Genomic DNA, 18763 nt, shown 5'->3' with positions numbered 1-18763 from the left:
GGTGTGCACTGACTATAAAAACACATTATGACATAAGAAACATAGATTCTACAGTGCCATTTATAAAAATACAAAGTTTGCCAAGAAAAAAAAAGGTGAAAATGAAATACCTTTCTGTGTATTTAAGTCAATGAAATAACAAGAGGTGCAAGAACGGTACGGACCGGCTGATGCTAGTAAATATTAAGGTCCAAGACTCTGTTCTGGTCTTATTCACAAAAAACAGAACTCTTTAACACACATTGGATGCTCTTATGTATTTTATGGTTGACAAATGTCCCTAAAATCCATTCAAGGTTCTCATTTATGGTTCGAATATTTTGGCACAGTTGTAAAGATTGCAAGTGTATATGTAAATTTTCAGATTTAATTACCTTTAGAAGTTACTTTAGCGGAGGTCTTGTCATTTTTACACACACAGCTGTATTCCCCTTCATCTTCTTTAGTGACTGCTGTTACAGTGAGGATCCTTTTAGCTCCATCTGTTCTGACACAGTGCCGGTTTCCAGGTTTAATTTCACGGCCCTGGTGTTGCCAGAGAACATCCCCTGAGGCCTGATTTAGCTCACAAATTAGGCTGAGTGTTCCTCCTAACTCCACTGTAGCAGCTTTCAAAGGAACAACAAACTTCAAAGCTGAATCTGAAATGAAAGCATGGGGTAGCAGGGGAAAAGAAAATTAAACATTTGCAGAAGCAGATGTAGAAATAGTTTTATTTAACCTACCTTTAACCTGAACTTTGAATTCCACTTTGTCATCTGGAGTTTGACAGGAGTACGTTCCGCTGTCTTTGGTCTCTGCCGATTTCAGTGTCAAAGTGCGAGAAAGCTCATCTTTTTGTATTTCACACTTGCTGCTCTCTTTTATCTCCACGCCATCTCTGAACCACTTCACATTACCACCTTCTGTGGTCATTTCAGCCGTTAAAACAACTTTTTCACTTGCTTCAACAATAAATGTATCCTTGGTAGGCTTCTTAAACTTCACAGCTATGTCTACAGGACACAATTTTTTAGGTGTTTTGTTGTAGAACATAATCTCTCCAGTTAAAACTTTAAGTTTATTTGTAATATACTGGTACCTGTCAATTGCAGCTTGAATACCAGCTTATCGCTTCCAGCTTCACAGGTATATTCTCCAGCATCTTTCTTCTCCATTCTGTCTATTACCAGCTCACGGGTCTTGCCCTTTGACTCCATGTGGATCCCCTTACTCGAAGTGAGAACCTTTCCATCCTTTAACCATTTCACCTCCATTTTGGAGTCTAAAACTTCACAACTTAGAGTGGCTTTCTGAGAGAGAGCAGCTTTCACTTCTCTCTGAACTGATTCCTTACTAGAGAAGCCAGTTGTAGTTTCTGAAGAACAAATGAAATATGTGTCATAAACATTTCAGTTCATCTGAAAATGCTTTAACATACGTTGCATTTTTCAGCTGGAAACACACAAAGAATCCAGCTGGGGACCAGTACTGGACAACCTTTCAGCTTAGTTGACCTTGACTAGTAGATAGCTGAAAGTCAAAATGTAATCTTTTCTCAATCAGTGAACATAACACACCTAATCTCTGTTACTGAGCAAAGAAGGTTCAGAGTTAAGCATTTTAGAATTAGTGTGTCAAATGAAGTACAAAGATGTAAGAGGCTATATGACAGAAAACTGTATTTTCTATGACATGTCTGCAATTCACGTCATTGTGAGTCGACATGTTAGTCAACCCTCATATCAACTCACTTTTACTCACTTTTTATAAAAGTCAGAGAGAGTGAAATTTTCAGCATGTAATAAGAAGGCTGAATGAGATACAGTCATTACACTGATTAATCCATCTGAACTATCAAGCTCTGTCTGTCGTGGAAAACGCTGCATTTGGAAATGTTGGGAGCCTTTTAAGAACCTCAGAGTTAGAGTAAGGAGGTACATTCTGTTGAAAATATACAAGTAGACAACTTTTTGCAAAGCTAATGTGCTAACCACACTAATTGCTAATGCTAGACTTTATTTTTATACCATTTTTTTTTCTTTGAAGCAGTAAAGCATTGATTCAGAATGACTGCTCAGAAACAGAGCAGTCACAACACATGATTTGCATTGTGGCATCTGCTAATAAAATAAACAATTAAGATCTGTTAATGTGAAAGGCAAAAAAGAGATTATTTTTCAAGTTGTTCTTACAGATCTTTTATTGGATTAATCTTTAAAGACAATTTGTCAAAAATCGGCAATCAGCAAGTCAAAGCCTTATTAAAACCAAAGATCAAAAATCAGCTATAAAAATTTCAAATCAGCACTTCTACTTCAACAAACTTTTTACTTGTTCATATAGAATTTTTACACTTGTTTATGCTGACTCAGTCCATTTTGGAAGTTGCTTACTTTATGTTCTTCTCTGTCTTTTATTTTGAACCTTTCAAAAAAACTGTTAACAAAGGGTCCAAGCAATAGAATATTTCAGAAAAGCAAAGCTGTGAAATAAATCCAGTATAATGGTATATGCCTACAACAGAAAGAAGTATTGTTTTCTTTTCTCCTACCTGCCACATGAATCTTAAAAGCCAGTTTCTCAGTCCCGGCCTCACAGATGTACTCTCCTGCATCCTTCCTCTCTACACTGTCAATCATCAGCTGACGACTCTTGCCCTTTGACTCAGTATGTATGGTTTTGCTGGATTTCAGCAGCTTACCATCCTTGTACCATTTCACCTCTGTCTTTGCATCAGCAACCTCACAGCTCAGAGAGGCTTTCTGCGACAGAGTGGCTTTCACCTCCTTTTGGACAGACTCCTTGTTGAAGAAGACTGACTTAAGCTGGGTCTCTGTAAAAATAATAATGGAAAACATCTTGAAGCTGCAACTTAGGTGTTTGAAACTTTGGTGTACAAAAACACACCTTACCTTCAACATGCAACTTAAAGGCCAGCTTTTCAGACCCAGCCTCACAAATATACTCTCCTGCATCTTTTCTTTCCATGCTTTCAATCATCAGCTGGCGAATCTTGCCTTTTGATTCGGTGTGGATTGTTTTGGATGAAGTGAGCAGCTTACCATCTTTGTACCATTTCACCTCTGTCTTGCTGTCAGCAACCTCACAGCTCAGAGAGGCTTTCCGTGACAGAGTGGCTTTCACCTCCTTTTGGACAGACTCCTTGTTGAAGAAGACTGACTTAAGCTGGGTCTCTGTAAAAATAATAATGGAAAACATCTTGAAGCTGCAACTTAGGTGTATGAAACTTTGGTGTATAAAAAAACGCTTTACCTTCAACATGTAACTTAAAGGCCAGCTTTTCAGACCCAGCCTCACAAATATACTCTCCTGCATCTTTTCTTTCCACGCTTTCAATCACCAGTTGGCGAATCTTGCCTTTTGATTCGGTGTGGATTGTTTTGGATGAAGTGAGCGGCTTACCATCTTTGTGCCATTTCACCTCTGTCTTACTGTCAGCAACCTCACAACTCAGAGTGGCCTTCTGGGAAAGAGTGGCTTTCACTTCATTCTGCACAGAATCCTTTTTGTAGAAGGCAGACTGGGCCTGCACGTCTGTGTGAAGTAGGAATATATGACTTTGTTATCAATAATCTACTTTTTAGTATCATTTCCTACAGTTTCTGTAAAATATGTTGACCATCTACATGTCAGTTTAGCTCTGGAACCTACCTTCCACTTGGAGTTTGAAGGAAAGCTTTTCCGCACCAGCCTCACAGATGTACTCTCCAGCATCATTCTTCTCCAGGCTCTCTATCACAACCTGCCGACTTCTGCCTTTTGACTCTGTATGTACCGTCTTACTAGAAGTGAGCAGCTTGCCATCTTTGTACCATTTAACCTCTGTCTTGGTATCAGACACCTCACAGCTAAGCGTAGCTTTCTGAGACACAGTGGCTTTGACATCCTTCTGGACCGACTCCTTGTTGAAGAAGGCTGACTGGGCCTCTGATTAAACAGTCATGAAAGAAAACATATCAGTAACTTCTCCTTAACAGTTTGATTTATATGTGCCAAACATTTTTACCTGCCACATTGATCTTAAAACTCATCTTTTCAGACCCAGTCTCACAGGTGTATTCTCCTGCATCTTTCTTCTCCACGCTGTCAATCACCAGCTGGCGGCTCTTGCCTTTTGATTCAGTTTGAACCGTTTTGCTGGAAGTCAGGAGTTTGCCATCTTTGTACCATTTCACCTCTGTCTTCATGTCCGCTACCTCACAGCTGAGGGTGGTTTTCTGTGAGAGAGTGGCTTTCACCTCCCTCTGTACTAACTCCTTGTTGCAGAAAGCAGACAGAGCCTCTGAAAGTAAAGCCAATAAAAACTACAGTATTGGTATGAATAATAAATACAATTTCAAAAAACTAAAAACTCTTTTGAGTTAAAACTGAACGGTTCATCTTTCTTAACATCAACGAGTGATGGCCTTTAGAACATCATTACATGAAACCATTAAGACCTAATTCTGATGCAACGTCTGTGTGGAACTAAAATTACTTTAGTTGGAAGAAGGGAAGGAAGGGATTTGAGATCAGCAAACATCTGGTCTTACATGTCAAAACATCCTGATCAGGACAACTTCAATGATAACCACATTTCAAAGTAACTAGTTCAGCCTTCCTACCTGATACAGTTATCTTGAAGACCAGTTTATCCCCTCCAGCTTCACAGGTATACTCTCCAGAATCAGTCTTCTCGATGTTTTCAATCACCAGCTGACGGGTGCTCTCCTTGGCCTCCAAGCATATTCTCTTACTTGACTCCAGCAACTTTCCATCTTTGTACCATTTCACCTCCATCTTAGTGTCTGACACATCACAGCTAAGTGTTGATTTCTGGCTGAGGACGGCTTTGACATCCCTCTGAACTGACTCTTTATTGGAGAATGCAGCTACTGCTTGGGGTTCTAAGAATAAAACAAAATTATCTCAAATTTAAAGCACCTGCATGACAACAATTTACATCATGTTACAAGCAGAAATATCTCTTTTACCTTTTATCTTGACATGGAATGTGACTTTATCAGCTGCTGTCTCACAAGAATAATATCCTTCATCATTTTTCTTGGCACTTTTAATAATAAGTTTCCTTTGGGTCCCTTTGGAGATGATAGTTGTTCTTTGGTCCTCACTAATTTCAACTTTATCTTTTTTCCATACAACAACAGCACTTGCAGAAGACACCTCACAGGTCAACTCAAGATCTCCTTTAAGGGATGATGACAATCCCATGGGGCCTCTGGCTTTATTGAGAAATTTGGCAGGCTCATCTAAGCAGAAGTAGAATAAAACAAAATTAATTCCAGTAATTGCAGTCGATAGTTACTAAAACAAAGCTTTTAACCCAGGATGTTATGTGTCCATTAGTGCAACGTTATAGCCATTTTAAAGTTCTAATTCACTCACCTTTCAGTGTCAGTTGAATTGACATCCTATCCTCGGATAAGACACACTCATAAAGACCCACATCTTCCTCTGTAACATTGTGAACCATCAGGATTCTCTTACGATCTCTTATAATGGATTCATACTTCTTCCCCATTTTCACCTCTCGCCCATTCTTCATCCAAGCCACCTGAAGTACCAAACAGTCCAGTTTACCAAAACACATTATCTAATTTTAAGATCCCTAACAGCACTCGCAAAAACACTGAATTAGCCTTATCTTCCCCTTAGCACTGATCAGAATCCATACAGGATTCTGTATGGATTCCTGTATGGATCCATACAGGAATCCTGTATCCTGTATGAATCCATACAGGATTCTGATCAGCATAAAGTCACCACCTCATATAGTGTTCTGTATGCTGGCTAATAGTGTGATGACACATTTTTTCACCTGAGCTTGTTGGTCTCTAGCACTGCACCTTCAGATTTAGCCTCTTGGCTCAGAAGGCCATGTCTTGGTAAGTTTGCAGCTGTGCCTTTCTATTTTCAAATAATGAACTTGAAGTGCACTGAATGAAATGTAAAAAACAAGGGCTATTGTTTTCTAACCCAATCCTGCTTTAAGCTTCCTGCCTGGTGTGTCCTTGGTCTTCATAAAGCTGTTAGAAGCCTTCACTAAGAAGCTGTATATACAGAGATTTGTTGGTAAGCTCTTTTATACTAACTAGTTGATATATTGGTTGCACTGGATTTTATTTTAGGGTATCATCAAACAGGGGGCTGATGACATTTGCACACCAGATCTTTCAGTGTTTTAGTTCTCCAAAATTTCTCTAACTTCACAGTCATGTTCTGCCTTCTGTTGGCTACATGACTAAATCTGAAAAGGTTTGAGGAGGAAGTGCAAGGCTCTGTAAGAGGATGCATTACTTTCTTCAACAGGATTTATTTTTTAAATATGAAAATGGCCAAAGTGGTGAAAATAAGATGTTTTGCACACAAACCTGAGTTTCATAGTCTGACACTTCAGCACTCAGTTGAGCCGTCTCTTGGACGCTGCAGGTTACAACCTCTGGATGGTCGGACTTGTTGGTGAACCTGATAGGGGGTGCTATAACACATTTTTGTACTTGAAATGCATGACTGAGTAGAAAATAAAGCTTGAGAAAACATATTACTCTAATAAAAACTTAGTGCAGAAAGTAATAATTTTTTGTAAATGACATACCCTTCACAGATAGGATGCAACTGCTCTGAGAACCTCCACCTACAAACTTGATTTCGGTTCCATTCATTTCCATGGTCACGACTCGAATGAGCAATGTGTGAATGTTCTTAGATTTGGTGATAAGATATTCCGATCCACTCCGCAGGAGGCGTCCATTTAGGGACCAGAAGCCTGAACAAACAGCCGACAACTCCACAGAGATGGAGAATTCCTCTCCAGAGACTGCAGAGCTGTTCATTAGGCCCTTCCTGATTTCTGCAGTGGGTTCTGGATAAGAAAGACAAACAAAGTATTTTTAAAAAGAAAAACACAGAAAACAGATGCTTTTCAAAAAATATAAAAGACTTACCAAGGTAGAAGCTGCCAGGTACTTCCAGAAAGGGACTCTGGCCAAAATCATTTGTGGCAGAAATACGGAACTGGTAGCTAGCTTCCTCTGCAAAACTGCTTATGGTGATCTCTGTGGCTGTGAGGATTTCTCCAGCATTGCATCTCTGCCAGGTAGAAGCACCAACCTTCCTCCTCTCCACAATGTATCCTTTAATGGGTACGGGACGGTCACTGTCAGGGGGAGACCAATGAATGGTGATGGATGAGTCAGTCTTGTTCTGTACCACAGCATCGACTGGGGGATCAGGAGGATGCTTCCTGGGAGCTACAGTGGGGAAAACAAAAGTTGAAGATGTTCCTAGGACTGCAATAAATTTTCATCTTCTCTTTTTTTCTTACATAACTACTGACAAGTATGAGTCCAACATTGTATGGGAACCTTTCCCCTACCATTATTTATGACAGTACACTAATATTTCCCTTACAACACAGTTTATGTAGCATCAATCTGACATTAAGAATAGTATTTACATCTGATAAATTTTTTTTTGATGAAAACACAAAATTAAAACAATAGAATATATTAATTTAATTTATTACAATCTGTTCTATGTACATCCTATAAGTCAATTCACATGAAACTTAGACTAATAGAACTTGGAGTAACATGCTTATAATGTCATATGGTTCATACTTTTTAGCTCTTAGAAAAATGTTGTCTTTTACAACTCAAAAGTATACATTTTTAAACTCTTGAGAGTCCTTGTTTGGTGTGGGGGCCATAATGAACCTTAGTTTACTTATCCTTTTGAGTGCTGTTACCTCCATCATATCTCAATAGCTCACTATGTCTTCAGACATCTATTTATAAATGCATTATTTGTTTCATGTATATGTACATATATAGCGATTTTTTGGCATAGACATTAAAGCCATGACAAATTTGGTTTTAGGTTAGAATGGGGATGCAGGTATTGCAGGTAAGAGGCTCTTGGAATAGGTGGAGGCATAAGTAGGTGCTCACCAAGGCCAACCTTTCAATATTTATTGCAATAACTGTCTCTCACTATGTTACACAATTTACCATGTATAAGAAAAGTCTTTAGAAATTATTTAACTCACCAGTGACAGAGAAACGTGTTGAAGTCTTACAATCTCCAGCCACAAAGGCCACCTCTCCAGAATCATTTGCCTGGCAGTCTTTAATTGTTAATGTGTACTGTCTAAGAACACAGGCAATTGAAGTACGAGAATCTTCCTTCAGTTTCTCGCCATTGCGAGTCCAGTAGGCATCTGGACAAGGATGCTCCAGCTCAACACAAAAGATGACGGTGTCACTGACTGGAACAATGGTCCTCCGAGGAAGCTTCTTTGTGATATTACCTGGTACATGGGAGTAAGATTACAGATAATAATATTTTCTGCACAAAGAACAGCAAATATAAGCATTCATCTTAACTTTGTTAACCAGTGTGGTCACAACAGCAGCTGCACTTGAAAATGTTTTTATGAAACAAATGTCTTCAAAATTACACATAAGATGCCTGAAAATCCAAAGAGAACAGTTGCCCTACCCAGGACAGTGAGCTCAGCCACAGTGCGGCTGCCCTCTTTCATCTCGCAGATATAAACCCCATCGTCATTAGTGGTGACATTATGTATGGTAAGGCGACGTAGAGTCCCATCCTCGTCCAAGCAATATTTGGTGTTTTGCTCCAGCCTAGTTTCCTCCATGAACCAGTCGGTCTGAGTGGCGATGAGTGGCACCTCACACATGAGTGTGGCTGAGGTCTTTTCTTGTACCTCCACATCCTGAAGTTTCCTCTTGAATGGCACCTTTGGCTCTGACAAACAGAAAAACAACAAAATCCGCACATTTTTTAAATGACATAAAATGTTGTAAATTGCAGTGCAATCATTCTTTAGAAGGTAAGAAATTGCATGTTACGTAAAAGTGAAGGAAATTCCCTATTAAATGCAGTGCACTCCAAAATTATTGTTACTTTTTGCAAAGATGTGTAAAAATGCAACAAAATAAGTTTCAATTGAAGAGGTACAGTATAATGTCAGTAAAATTTTAGAAAAATAAAACTTTTAGAAAAGCATAAATCAAAGTTTATTTGATTTATGCTTTTTAAGATAATCAGATTGTCTGAACCCAGATATTTTGTGTTCTGTTATGTCTGTGTTTTAGTCTGTTTTACATCATTTTCATCATATATGTTCTTATACTTATTTTATTTAATTGTTTTCTTTTCTTTTCTTTTAATCCTGTATGTTTTTATTTACCTTGCAAGCCACTTTTGTCAGTTATGTTGTTTTCAGACATGCTATAAAGCACAAATTGACATTCACAAAAAGGCTAATATCTTGCAGACACTTTTTAACATAGGAAAGACAAAAGAAAGCCTTACAAATTACAATTTTATTCTAAAGCCCAAATGTACTTATCAAAATAAATAAGGGCTTCATGAACAAGTAACATAAAATAGTACAATTCTTCTGAATAACTGAATATTTTTTGATAAATATAGGCAACTTTTATTATGACTTTCATGGAAAAGAAATCGTTTGAAAACAGCACACTCTCTCCATATATATCCACCGTTCCTCGTCATCAGAGTGCATTAAGATTTTGAATCAACACAAACATATAATTTAATGACGTCATCCTCTGAGCCAATTTTCTTCCTGAAGGAAGTGTCTCTTGCAGTTGCCTAGGAAGTGTGAGTTCATCTGAGAAACTGTGAACTACTCATCACCAGTAGGAACTAGATGAAACACAACACCTACTTTCAAAGGGTCAAGATGAATATAACCATATAATTTATGGCCGCTGACATTTAGGTAAATCTTAGGGGATAATACATTGATTTAAAATGGTAATTACAGTTATAGGTAGTGTATGGCATATTATAGCCCTTTTCAATGACAAGCAAATGCGTGGTTATCTGCAGCTGAATGTGCTTATCAACAACTGGGATCTACAATTTCATCTATAATGTGTGAACTTTAAGAAAAATCTATTTTTATCATTTTACTGTACATGTAAGTCTATGGTTCCCTAAACCGATGGGATGTGGGCACTAAGGGTAGCCCACATCCCACATCCCATCGGTGTGGGCACTAAAGGTATTTTAGTACTAAAATACTAAAAATACTAAAATAGTATATTTAAATAAATGTTGAACAAGTGCCAATATCCCCATTCATCTACTTCTGATGTCCAAACTTGGATATTATAGGTATTGGCAGTCAGTAACATGGAAAAAAACATTAAAAGAAAAATCTTGGTGTTTAACAGTTTTTGTTAAATTAAAATATTAATTTGAAAAACAATAATTTTCTTACTCTTTTGGGGTCAAAAACAAATGAGTAGAAATTTCTTGGAATTTAAATTTTGCTGGATTTGTTTTCATATTTAAATATATAAAAATTATAAAAGGCTTGCTTTCTGATGGTCCACCCCTTTATCTCAACTTGTGCCAGCAAACTACCTCATAATATTATTAATTATACTTTGCAGAGGTGAGTGTTTCTCACACTCTGCTCACAATTTAATACAAATACACTATATTTTTCATGATGATAAAAGCAACAACAAAAAATGTCTTGTTTTTCTATTTTTTAGCTCTGGATTTTAATGCAGAAATCCAATTACCAAAACATGCATGAACTAAGATGACACTGGCACCGTTGTTACTTCTGTTGCCTGGCAGCAAGAAAGTCCTTGGTTCAAGTCACGGCCTGTGCTCTATCTGCATGTTGTTCCTGTGGATGCTCAGGTTCTCACCAGGTACTTTGGTTTCCTCCTACAGTTCAAAACATGACTTGACTTACTGGGCACTAATTTCCCTTTAAGTATGTATGCATGGTTGATTATAATTTGTGTGTCAGTGTTGGCCTGTGGTAGACTGTTGCACTGTCAAAGGGTATATGCTCTGCCTCTCATCAAATGACTATCCTATGAGGATAAGCAGATGTAGACAATGTTCCCACCCAAATTTTTGACATCTAAGTACTTTTCCATTAATTTTCCTAACTACAATCTTTGGGATTTAACTTTAACACATAGATAAGCCAGATCCTAGAAATACAATGTCAAGGAATATTATTAGTTTTTTTTTTGTTTGTTTTTTAAGTTTGTCTTTTTCTGGCATTCCCAAACAAACAAGACCAGTCAAAGTCCTGCTGTACTACAGCTCTACAAAGTTCGTAAAGGTGATGGTACTTGGAAAGCTTACTATCCATTGAAGTTGTATTTGATACAAAAATGTAGGTAATGGAGCAGCATCTTTTTAAGATGTTGCTGACATAAAGAAGGGGTGGCCCAAGCATAGCCCAGGGGACAATGATGTGCCACATTTTTTGTTTTGAATTTATTTTACAGTTAACAGTATCACACATCCTGTTAATCAAAAGCAAGACTAATGACACATTTTACTTAGTCATTAAATTTAGCTAAATAAACCAAGTGTCTCCAAAGAAAGAGTGTGACTAAATGTAAAAATAGATTAAAGACAATTTCCCAGCCAGGAAGCAGGTAAAAATACATTCAAAAAATCTCAACAAAATATCTTTTGCAATCAAATTTTTTAAAAATAAAAATGTGGATATCACTGCATTAATGTGCATATAATATGTTTTAATGATAGTTGCAAAATATCCTAAGGTGGCTTAGATGTGTACAAATGTTTTTTGCTTAGTTTTTTTCTCAATGAGTGAACATTTTAAAACCTTACCTTTGACTGTAACCAGTACAGCACTGTAGGTCTGGCCGGCCATATTGGTGGCATTGCATGTATAGAGACCATTATCACTCTGCTTGCAGTACAGGATCTTGAGGATGAAGTTCTCAGCTTGATCCTCATAAATGACGTGCCTGCGACCCTCACTGATGTTAGTTCCGTCCTTCCTCCAGATAATGTGTGGTTTGGGGTGACCCGTCACAAAGCAACTGAGTTTTGCATGTTTACCCTCAGTAACAGTGCAAGTGCGGGTGAAAACACCTTTAGGTAGACTGGCCAGCGCAGACGCTCTCAGCTCCTGCTCCAGGCTCAGGGAACTCAGGGCATCGGCCATGTTGGCTTTGGAGAGGGAGCTGTTTTCCTCTGTGCGAAAGATGGAGATGTCCTTCTTCATTTCCTCTTTGCGCTTTTGCATGTGGGAGAGGAGAGAGGTACTCTTGTCTGCAGACATGTAGCGAGCATCCTGAGTATCCACCACAAGAGCTGCAGCAGCCTGGGAGCGGCCCACAGAGTTCTGGGCCCTGCAGATGTACGTGCCGCTGTCCAGGTTGCGCACACCTTGAATCTTTAAGGTGCTGCTTTCGCTGTCTGACATAATTTTGATGCGGTTTGTTTCACCTAGATAGCGCCCGTCCTTCTCCCACTCAAAGGTGGCCTCAGGGTGAGCCACAACCCGGCAGTGGAAAACAACATCTCCTCCTAAAGCCACTCGTGTGGAAGTGGGCTTCACCATGAAAACGGGGGCCCTCTGAGACATCTCCATTTGGAGGGCCACCTTCAGGGTCACAGCAGCATAAGCTTCCCCGATGTTGTTTTTGGCTCGACACATGTACTGACCACTGTCCTCCAGCGTGAGGTCATATATAGTCAAACGGTAGATGTCTCCATCTTCCACAGTTTTAAAGCGGCCCCCAGATGAAAGCTTGAGCTTGTCCTTTTCCCAGGTGATTACTGGAGTTGGCTTGCCAACAACAGTGCAGCTGAGTGTAGCATCCTTGCCCACACCCACTGTGAAGGCTTTAGGGCGGGTGAGAAACCTGGGGGCTCCTCCAAACAGGTTTTGATCCATTTTTACTTCTGTGATGAATAAAGCAAATAAAGATACATTAATACAGCTACAACAAACAGTAATAAAGGAGTAATCTAAGGACAACTTGATTTAAATGTGACAACTAAATAACAGGGTCAAAGAGTAAATATAGTAACATAGAAAAATTTATTTACAAATACACTTTTCACACAGAACTGATTTTCTTCTACTTCTTGACCCAACCATGACTGCCTTGAAAACAAGCAAAGTGTGGTGAACAAACAAGTGGTGAACAAAAGAAAAATGTGCAAAAAAAATTAGCTGTCTACAGAAGATGACCAGCAGCTGAAAGTATCTTAACCGTAAGAAGTAGAAATATGACTGAAGATCTTTTGCAGCACCTTTCAATTACTTAACTTGCTGAATGTCAATTTCTGATCTTTTGTCATGAATTGGCTTGTTCGTGTTAAAATTTGTGGTGTTAATCAATGATTAACTTAGTGACTTAGTGACTGCACTAATTTCAGCACTAATCATTATGCTTAACTTTGTAAAAAAAAAATTGTGGGCCCCTCCTGTCGGTCAGGGGCCCTTGGAATTGTCCTAACTTCACCGCTCTGCTGTGAACAAAATAATTCCCCGCGGGAGAGAGGCGTTTAGGTCAAAATACGAAAACCGTGTTAACATTGACAGTCCTAGTTAAAATACAGTTACGTTGTGCTAGAATTTTATTACCCTCCATGTACATTTTGCCATGGCCCACTAGACTAGCGGCGGCAACACCTGGTGGAATTGTATATTTGCTGAGTTTATCATACCAACTACAACACTCCTGCGTACAGTTGTACATGGTATCATTGGAAGAAGGCATGGAGAAGCACTATGACGTGTTGAAAGGGGAGTGTGGAAAAGGTTGGAGCTTCTTAAAAACACAGGTATATTTCAAGATATCAGATATGGCTATAATGTTGTAAAGTTGTTTTTTTAAATATACTACAGCATTTTCATAACAATGTTATAAAAATGTTATAAAATGGCACTATGTGCCTGAAAAATCATAATACATCCCCTTTTTTTGTGTTTGTGTTTAGTTGTGCCTCTTTGGTAAAACATTACAAAGTAATTTTTTAAATTTTACTCTTTTTTTTTAACTTTAAAATATAACTGTTACAGTGATAGTACATACAGTATGTATGTATATATATATATATATATATATATATATATATATATATATATATATATATATATATGTATTGTCACTGTTCAGGGAACATAAGTAAAGTAAAGGCACTGTGCCCAATACGTTTTCAATGTGGACGATGTTAATTAAGGAAGTAAATTTAAGTTTAGTTATTTATTTTTGGTGTCAATGAGGTGTTTAAAATTAAGTTGGGTACAGTACTGTGATGTAAGAAGCTATTTTTAAGGAAAGTATTTTTTACTTTGTGACTCTCCTGTGGCTCATTCAGCTCAGAGAAATCAAGCAAGACCTTTTGTTTGTTGCTCTGTTTTATCCTTTGGCATTTTAGTATTTGGTCTTTTCATTTTCCTTTGGGATGAATGCAGTATTTTTGAATTTAATTTAATTGAACCTCAGTCTGTCATGGAACAAGATTGATTTTGAAATATCAGCAGGTGTTGCAAACAGTAATTGTATAAAACAATTAACAAAACTAAACATATGATATGATACATCATTATTCATATTAAAGTCACGGAATAAATTCTTAATCAAAGCCAAATGAAACATCTCACATTTTACAATTTTCTATGTGGACTCTACATTATTATTATTGGTTTTTTTTTTATGCAATGAAAAAAGACATAAAACTAGAATTGAGATTGGTATATTTATAGCTGGCAGCTCCTGTAACATTATACAGTCTCCTGTTCTTCCTCTGCACACATTCATTAAGCCAACCACATAAATCCATGCAGCCTGTTCAATAGTTTAATACCACAACAACAACTGAATTCCCATATAACAAGGTCATACAGAAAAGATAGGTGCCTTTCCAAGGCCTTCATTTGCCAGCTTTGTCACCTCTGTTGCTCGGACCGCCTGTCCCAAAAATAACCTCAGCTGTCAGAGCCCGTCTCTGCACATTGCCATTTGTAGAAATGAAGTGCTCTTTGATAAAGCTCCTACTTCGGAAACATGCTTTATTTCTAGAACAGTCCATTTTCTCTCTGCCAGTGAGCACAAAGGTTATAACAATAGACTTAAATAAACAAAGTGAGGTAGACATAAATTTCTAAAACTGGTTCTTAAATACAAAAAGTGACATAAACAAACCAATACTGGAAGTTGTAGCTAGAGCTAACTTAGAAGTCTAAATTAGAAGTCTTAAAAGTGACATCACTTTAAACTGATACATTATTTACCTTAGAGTCTTCAACCTCTCAGGTAAATCAGCAGCTGAGTCATGTGACTATTGGCTGTTACTAAAATTTCCAGATTAAGGACCAGCTCCGAGTTTAGTAATCCCACCCAAAAAATTTTTGGTCTTCTTTGTGCACAAATATCCCTGAAATGATAGTAAATCCAGAAAGATGGATGTCCCCCAGTCTCCTGTGGTGGGCGGTTGACTAGACTCCTTTTTCTTTTCTTCTCTGAGAGCTCATGATGCCAAATAGCTGACGTTCCGAGTTTGGCGCAGCCTCCTTTCCAAAATAGATCCTGTCATTTGCAGGGAAGATAGGAGATAGGCCTCTGTTGGACAGGCCGGGTAACGGAGACACGGACACTGGCCTTCTGGCTGCTCACTGCTGCTAGCTACACTCAGTTGAACAAAAATACATAAATAAAAGACAGAATATAATGAGGGAGAAACATGCTTTTTACCTTCAGGGAGGAATCTTTATGGCCAGATTTAGAAAGCTGTGGGGCCCTAGGCTGGGACCTGTCTTAGTGCCCCACCCATACGAATTTCTGTTTCGAACCACAGCAGATTGATTTGTAAGGTGTAAATTGTAAACACTTGTTGAGGTTTGGCAAAGGCTATCGTTTTAAAAAAAAATAAATGTTACATTATATAATGTTTAAAATGGAAAAGATCATTTAATATTTCATTGTTTAGTTTGTTTTATTCCAGGGGTCTAGCAATATTAAGTAAATAATAATAAAAACAGAATTTCTGACTAAAGATAAAAATATTTGTGTCAAGACATTTCCCATACTATGAACCAACTGATTGATTTGATTACCAAATCAGTTTGCATATGGGTTTTGCTCACACTGGGTGGCTATTAAGTGGGGCAAGGCTCAACATATGCATTTTGTATCAGAACTTCTTGCATTGACTAAAAGAACCCAATTAAATAACTAATTTTTGGAATCTTAGCTGGCTCTAAAACGTGTAGGACCAATCTTAGGTTTTACCTTTCAGACGAGGCCATACACATTTAGGTAAAACTGTGATTGTGGCTTCTAGTTATATTGATTCATGTTGACAGTAAATCAAAGCTCTTTTCACTGGTTAATACTAATTAGATACTCAGTACAATTGGTTTATTGTTGTGTTTTGATTCAATGAAGTTAAAAACAAAACGAAACTTCAGATTTTTATTAGTTTGCGCCAGCTTTCCTCTGTTCAGTGTCAAGGGCAAATGATTATAATAAAATCAACAAAAATGTGACATTTTTTGTTCATACAAATGTGTCTTCTATCTCCTGTTTTTAGATAGGTCATGAAGTGCGGGTGGTGAGAGGTGGTGAGGCAGACGCTGTAGACCCAGGTAGGAGGAATAGTTGAATTTAATAAGGAAAAACACAGTCTAGAAACGGGCAGCACGGCCGAGCTGAAGCCAGGGCTCGACGCCGGTAGCAACCGCTAACAAAAACTCAAACACGGAAGACTGAGCGCACATTTGAGGAGGACCCGACAGAGACGCAGACACACAGGTGGCATTAAATACACGGGAGGGTAATCACAGAAACGAGACACACCTGGGAACAATTAAGGGGAAGACAGGACAACACGAAGACTCGGGGACACAGAAAACTCTAAATAAATACACAGAAAACACAGGACGTGACAAGATACAATACAATATACTGTATCTTATAATGAATATTCTAAAAAAAGGGTCAAGACTAAATCAACATATTAGGTATGCGACTAAGTAAACAATTGACAATGTACAGTGAAGGTGGTAATAGTATTTTCTTATTAACTTGTTATTAATCTGAATGTGTGACTGGCTCCATAGGAGCTGTTATTTTGAGGTACAAATAAAGAAAAAATGTAGTCTTCAATCATTCCACTAACTTTGCACAATGCATTAGCACTGACTGCATCAAAACAGACACAAATCATGACTCGACCACCACCATGCTTGACAGCTGGTAAAGCATTTTCTCAGCTGTCAGCATGGTGTTTTGAATCTTGCTTTGAAACCTCAGAATATTCTCCTGGCCATTGTAGCTACACTGTTCCATTGTCACTGACTCCTGTTTTTACAGCCTGATTCTCAGTTGCTGAACATTTACTGATATAATTGTGTCATTGCATAGAGGTTGTGGCATGTTGTTTTCCCACAGCTACTACTGTGACAGCTGCAACTTAAGCATCTGACCTTTTATTAAAATATGACCTCATACTGACTAAGTGCCCCAATTAATAAATTTTACTGGTTTCTAATCTGTAACATTTTTAACATGACAAAATCACACAAACATTGTTCCACAAACCTAAGATTGTAGTATTTTAAAACGCTCACAAATAACCTCTCTCCCATCAGAGTAAAAATTAGGTCTCATTTGGCTGGATGATTCATTTTAAATCCCTGATCAAGAACTGATTTATGACTTCCAGTGTGGGACCCTATTCCTTTGCTTCTGTGGTATTTTCTTAGTCTTTGACTGTGGGCTTCCCCCTCCCAGTTCCAATGACTGACAGCAGCAGGCCTCCTGAACCCTCATTTAACCTCTTCGAAACTCTAGCAGACACTAATCCGCTATTGCTGCTTGTCTCTGCCTCATCCTGTTCTGTTCACTGTCTTTGGTTTCCATACCGCAGGAAGAACATAGAGGAGCTGCCAGATCTGATCAATGACTCTTTAGCTGTTGAAAGCTTTTAGGTTATTCGAATGTCGTCATGCAGAGGTGTAAAATAGAAAATGATTTATGAGAGCTAGAGTTATCCTATCCTAAATTTGTGACAAGATTTTTTTACCCAAAAATTCCAGCAGGCTGGCATGATATATGGTATATTTTCAGAGCCATTGGTAGATGCTTAACGCTTACTGTTCAACACACCAGGGAATGAAACTACCACACAGTGCCTATTTCTGCATTAAAGTATTTCTTTCTGATGAGTGGAGGAGCAAAAATTAGATGCAATGTATGCCTTCCAGTGTGAACTGCATGGACCTTTATCTGACCTCCCAGTCATTTGAAAGACAAAGGTCATGGATGTATCATGTTCACAGACCCAAACATTCATGTTACCTCCAAAACATTTGCATACCAGGTGAAAGTCGAGGCAAATGTTATTGTAAGAACAGCAGATGGCGCACCTGTCCTCCAGAAGTAAAAGGTGTTGGAGGAAAAAGCAGTTGGCTGTTTATTCATGCATATTTAGAATCCCGGCATGTATCAAGGGAGACATGCAACAAGATAGCTGTAAAACCCATCCATCCATCCATCCATTTTCTGTTCACCCTTGTCCCTAATGGGGTCGGGAGGGTTGCTGGTGCCCATCTCCAGCTACGTTCCGGGCGAGAGGCGGGGTACACCCTGGACAGGTCGCCAGTCTGTCGCAGGGCAACACAGAGACATACAGGACAAACAACCATGCACACACACACTCACACCTAGGGAGAATTTAGAGAAACCAATTGACCTGACAGTCATGTTTTTGGACTATGGGAGGAAGCCGGAGTACCCGGAGAGAACCCACGCATGCACAGGGAGAACATGCAAACTCCATGCAGAAAGACCCCGGCCGGGAATCGAACCCAGGACCTTCTTGCTGCAAGGCAACAGTGCTACCAACTGTGCCACTGTGCAGCTGTAAAACAATTTATTTAAAATATCCTGCAATAAAATCT

At 38.5% G+C, this 18763-nt stretch overlaps 1 protein-coding gene across 20 annotated transcripts in view; it reads right to left on the bottom strand.

Moving 5' to 3' along the window:
* obscnb (obscurin, cytoskeletal calmodulin and titin-interacting RhoGEF b) overlaps window positions 1–15324 on the bottom strand; it is a 60271-nt gene extending 44947 nt beyond the window's left edge. For 17 of the 20 annotated variants that reach the window (XM_028020543.1, XM_028020544.1, XM_028020547.1 and 14 more), the window contains exons 1-18: window positions 15095–15324; window positions 11671–12753; window positions 8503–8772; window positions 8051–8311; window positions 6948–7253; window positions 6599–6865; window positions 6375–6481; window positions 5389–5557; window positions 4977–5252; window positions 4608–4889; window positions 4010–4285; window positions 3655–3930; window positions 3256–3537; window positions 2895–3176; window positions 2534–2815; window positions 1082–1357; window positions 726–995; window positions 375–641 (exon numbers count right to left, since the gene is read on the bottom strand). In XM_028020543.1, the coding sequence (XP_027876344.1) occupies window positions 375–641; window positions 726–995; window positions 1082–1357; window positions 2534–2815; window positions 2895–3176; window positions 3256–3537; window positions 3655–3930; window positions 4010–4285; window positions 4608–4889; window positions 4977–5252; window positions 5389–5557; window positions 6375–6481; window positions 6599–6865; window positions 6948–7253; window positions 8051–8311; window positions 8503–8772; window positions 11671–12745 (5224 nt within the window). In that variant the 5' untranslated portion in view covers window positions 12746–12753; window positions 15095–15324. The remainder of the gene's footprint in view (window positions 1–374; window positions 642–725; window positions 996–1081; window positions 1358–2533; window positions 2816–2894; window positions 3177–3255; window positions 3538–3654; window positions 3931–4009; window positions 4286–4607; window positions 4890–4976; window positions 5253–5388; window positions 5558–6374; window positions 6482–6598; window positions 6866–6947; window positions 7254–8050; window positions 8312–8502; window positions 8773–11670; window positions 12754–15094) is intronic. The other 3 variants (XM_028020556.1, XM_028020557.1, XM_028020562.1) reach the window with 1 other exon arrangement.
* Window positions 15325–18763: the final 3439 nt, after the last annotated feature.

Source organism: Xiphophorus couchianus, chromosome 6, assembly GCF_001444195.1.
Source record: "Xiphophorus couchianus chromosome 6, X_couchianus-1.0, whole genome shotgun sequence".
Taxonomy (NCBI): domain Eukaryota; kingdom Metazoa; phylum Chordata; class Actinopteri; order Cyprinodontiformes; family Poeciliidae; genus Xiphophorus; species Xiphophorus couchianus.
The sequence above is the reverse complement of the archived record's forward strand: the minus strand, read 5'-3'. Positions and strand labels throughout refer to the sequence as shown.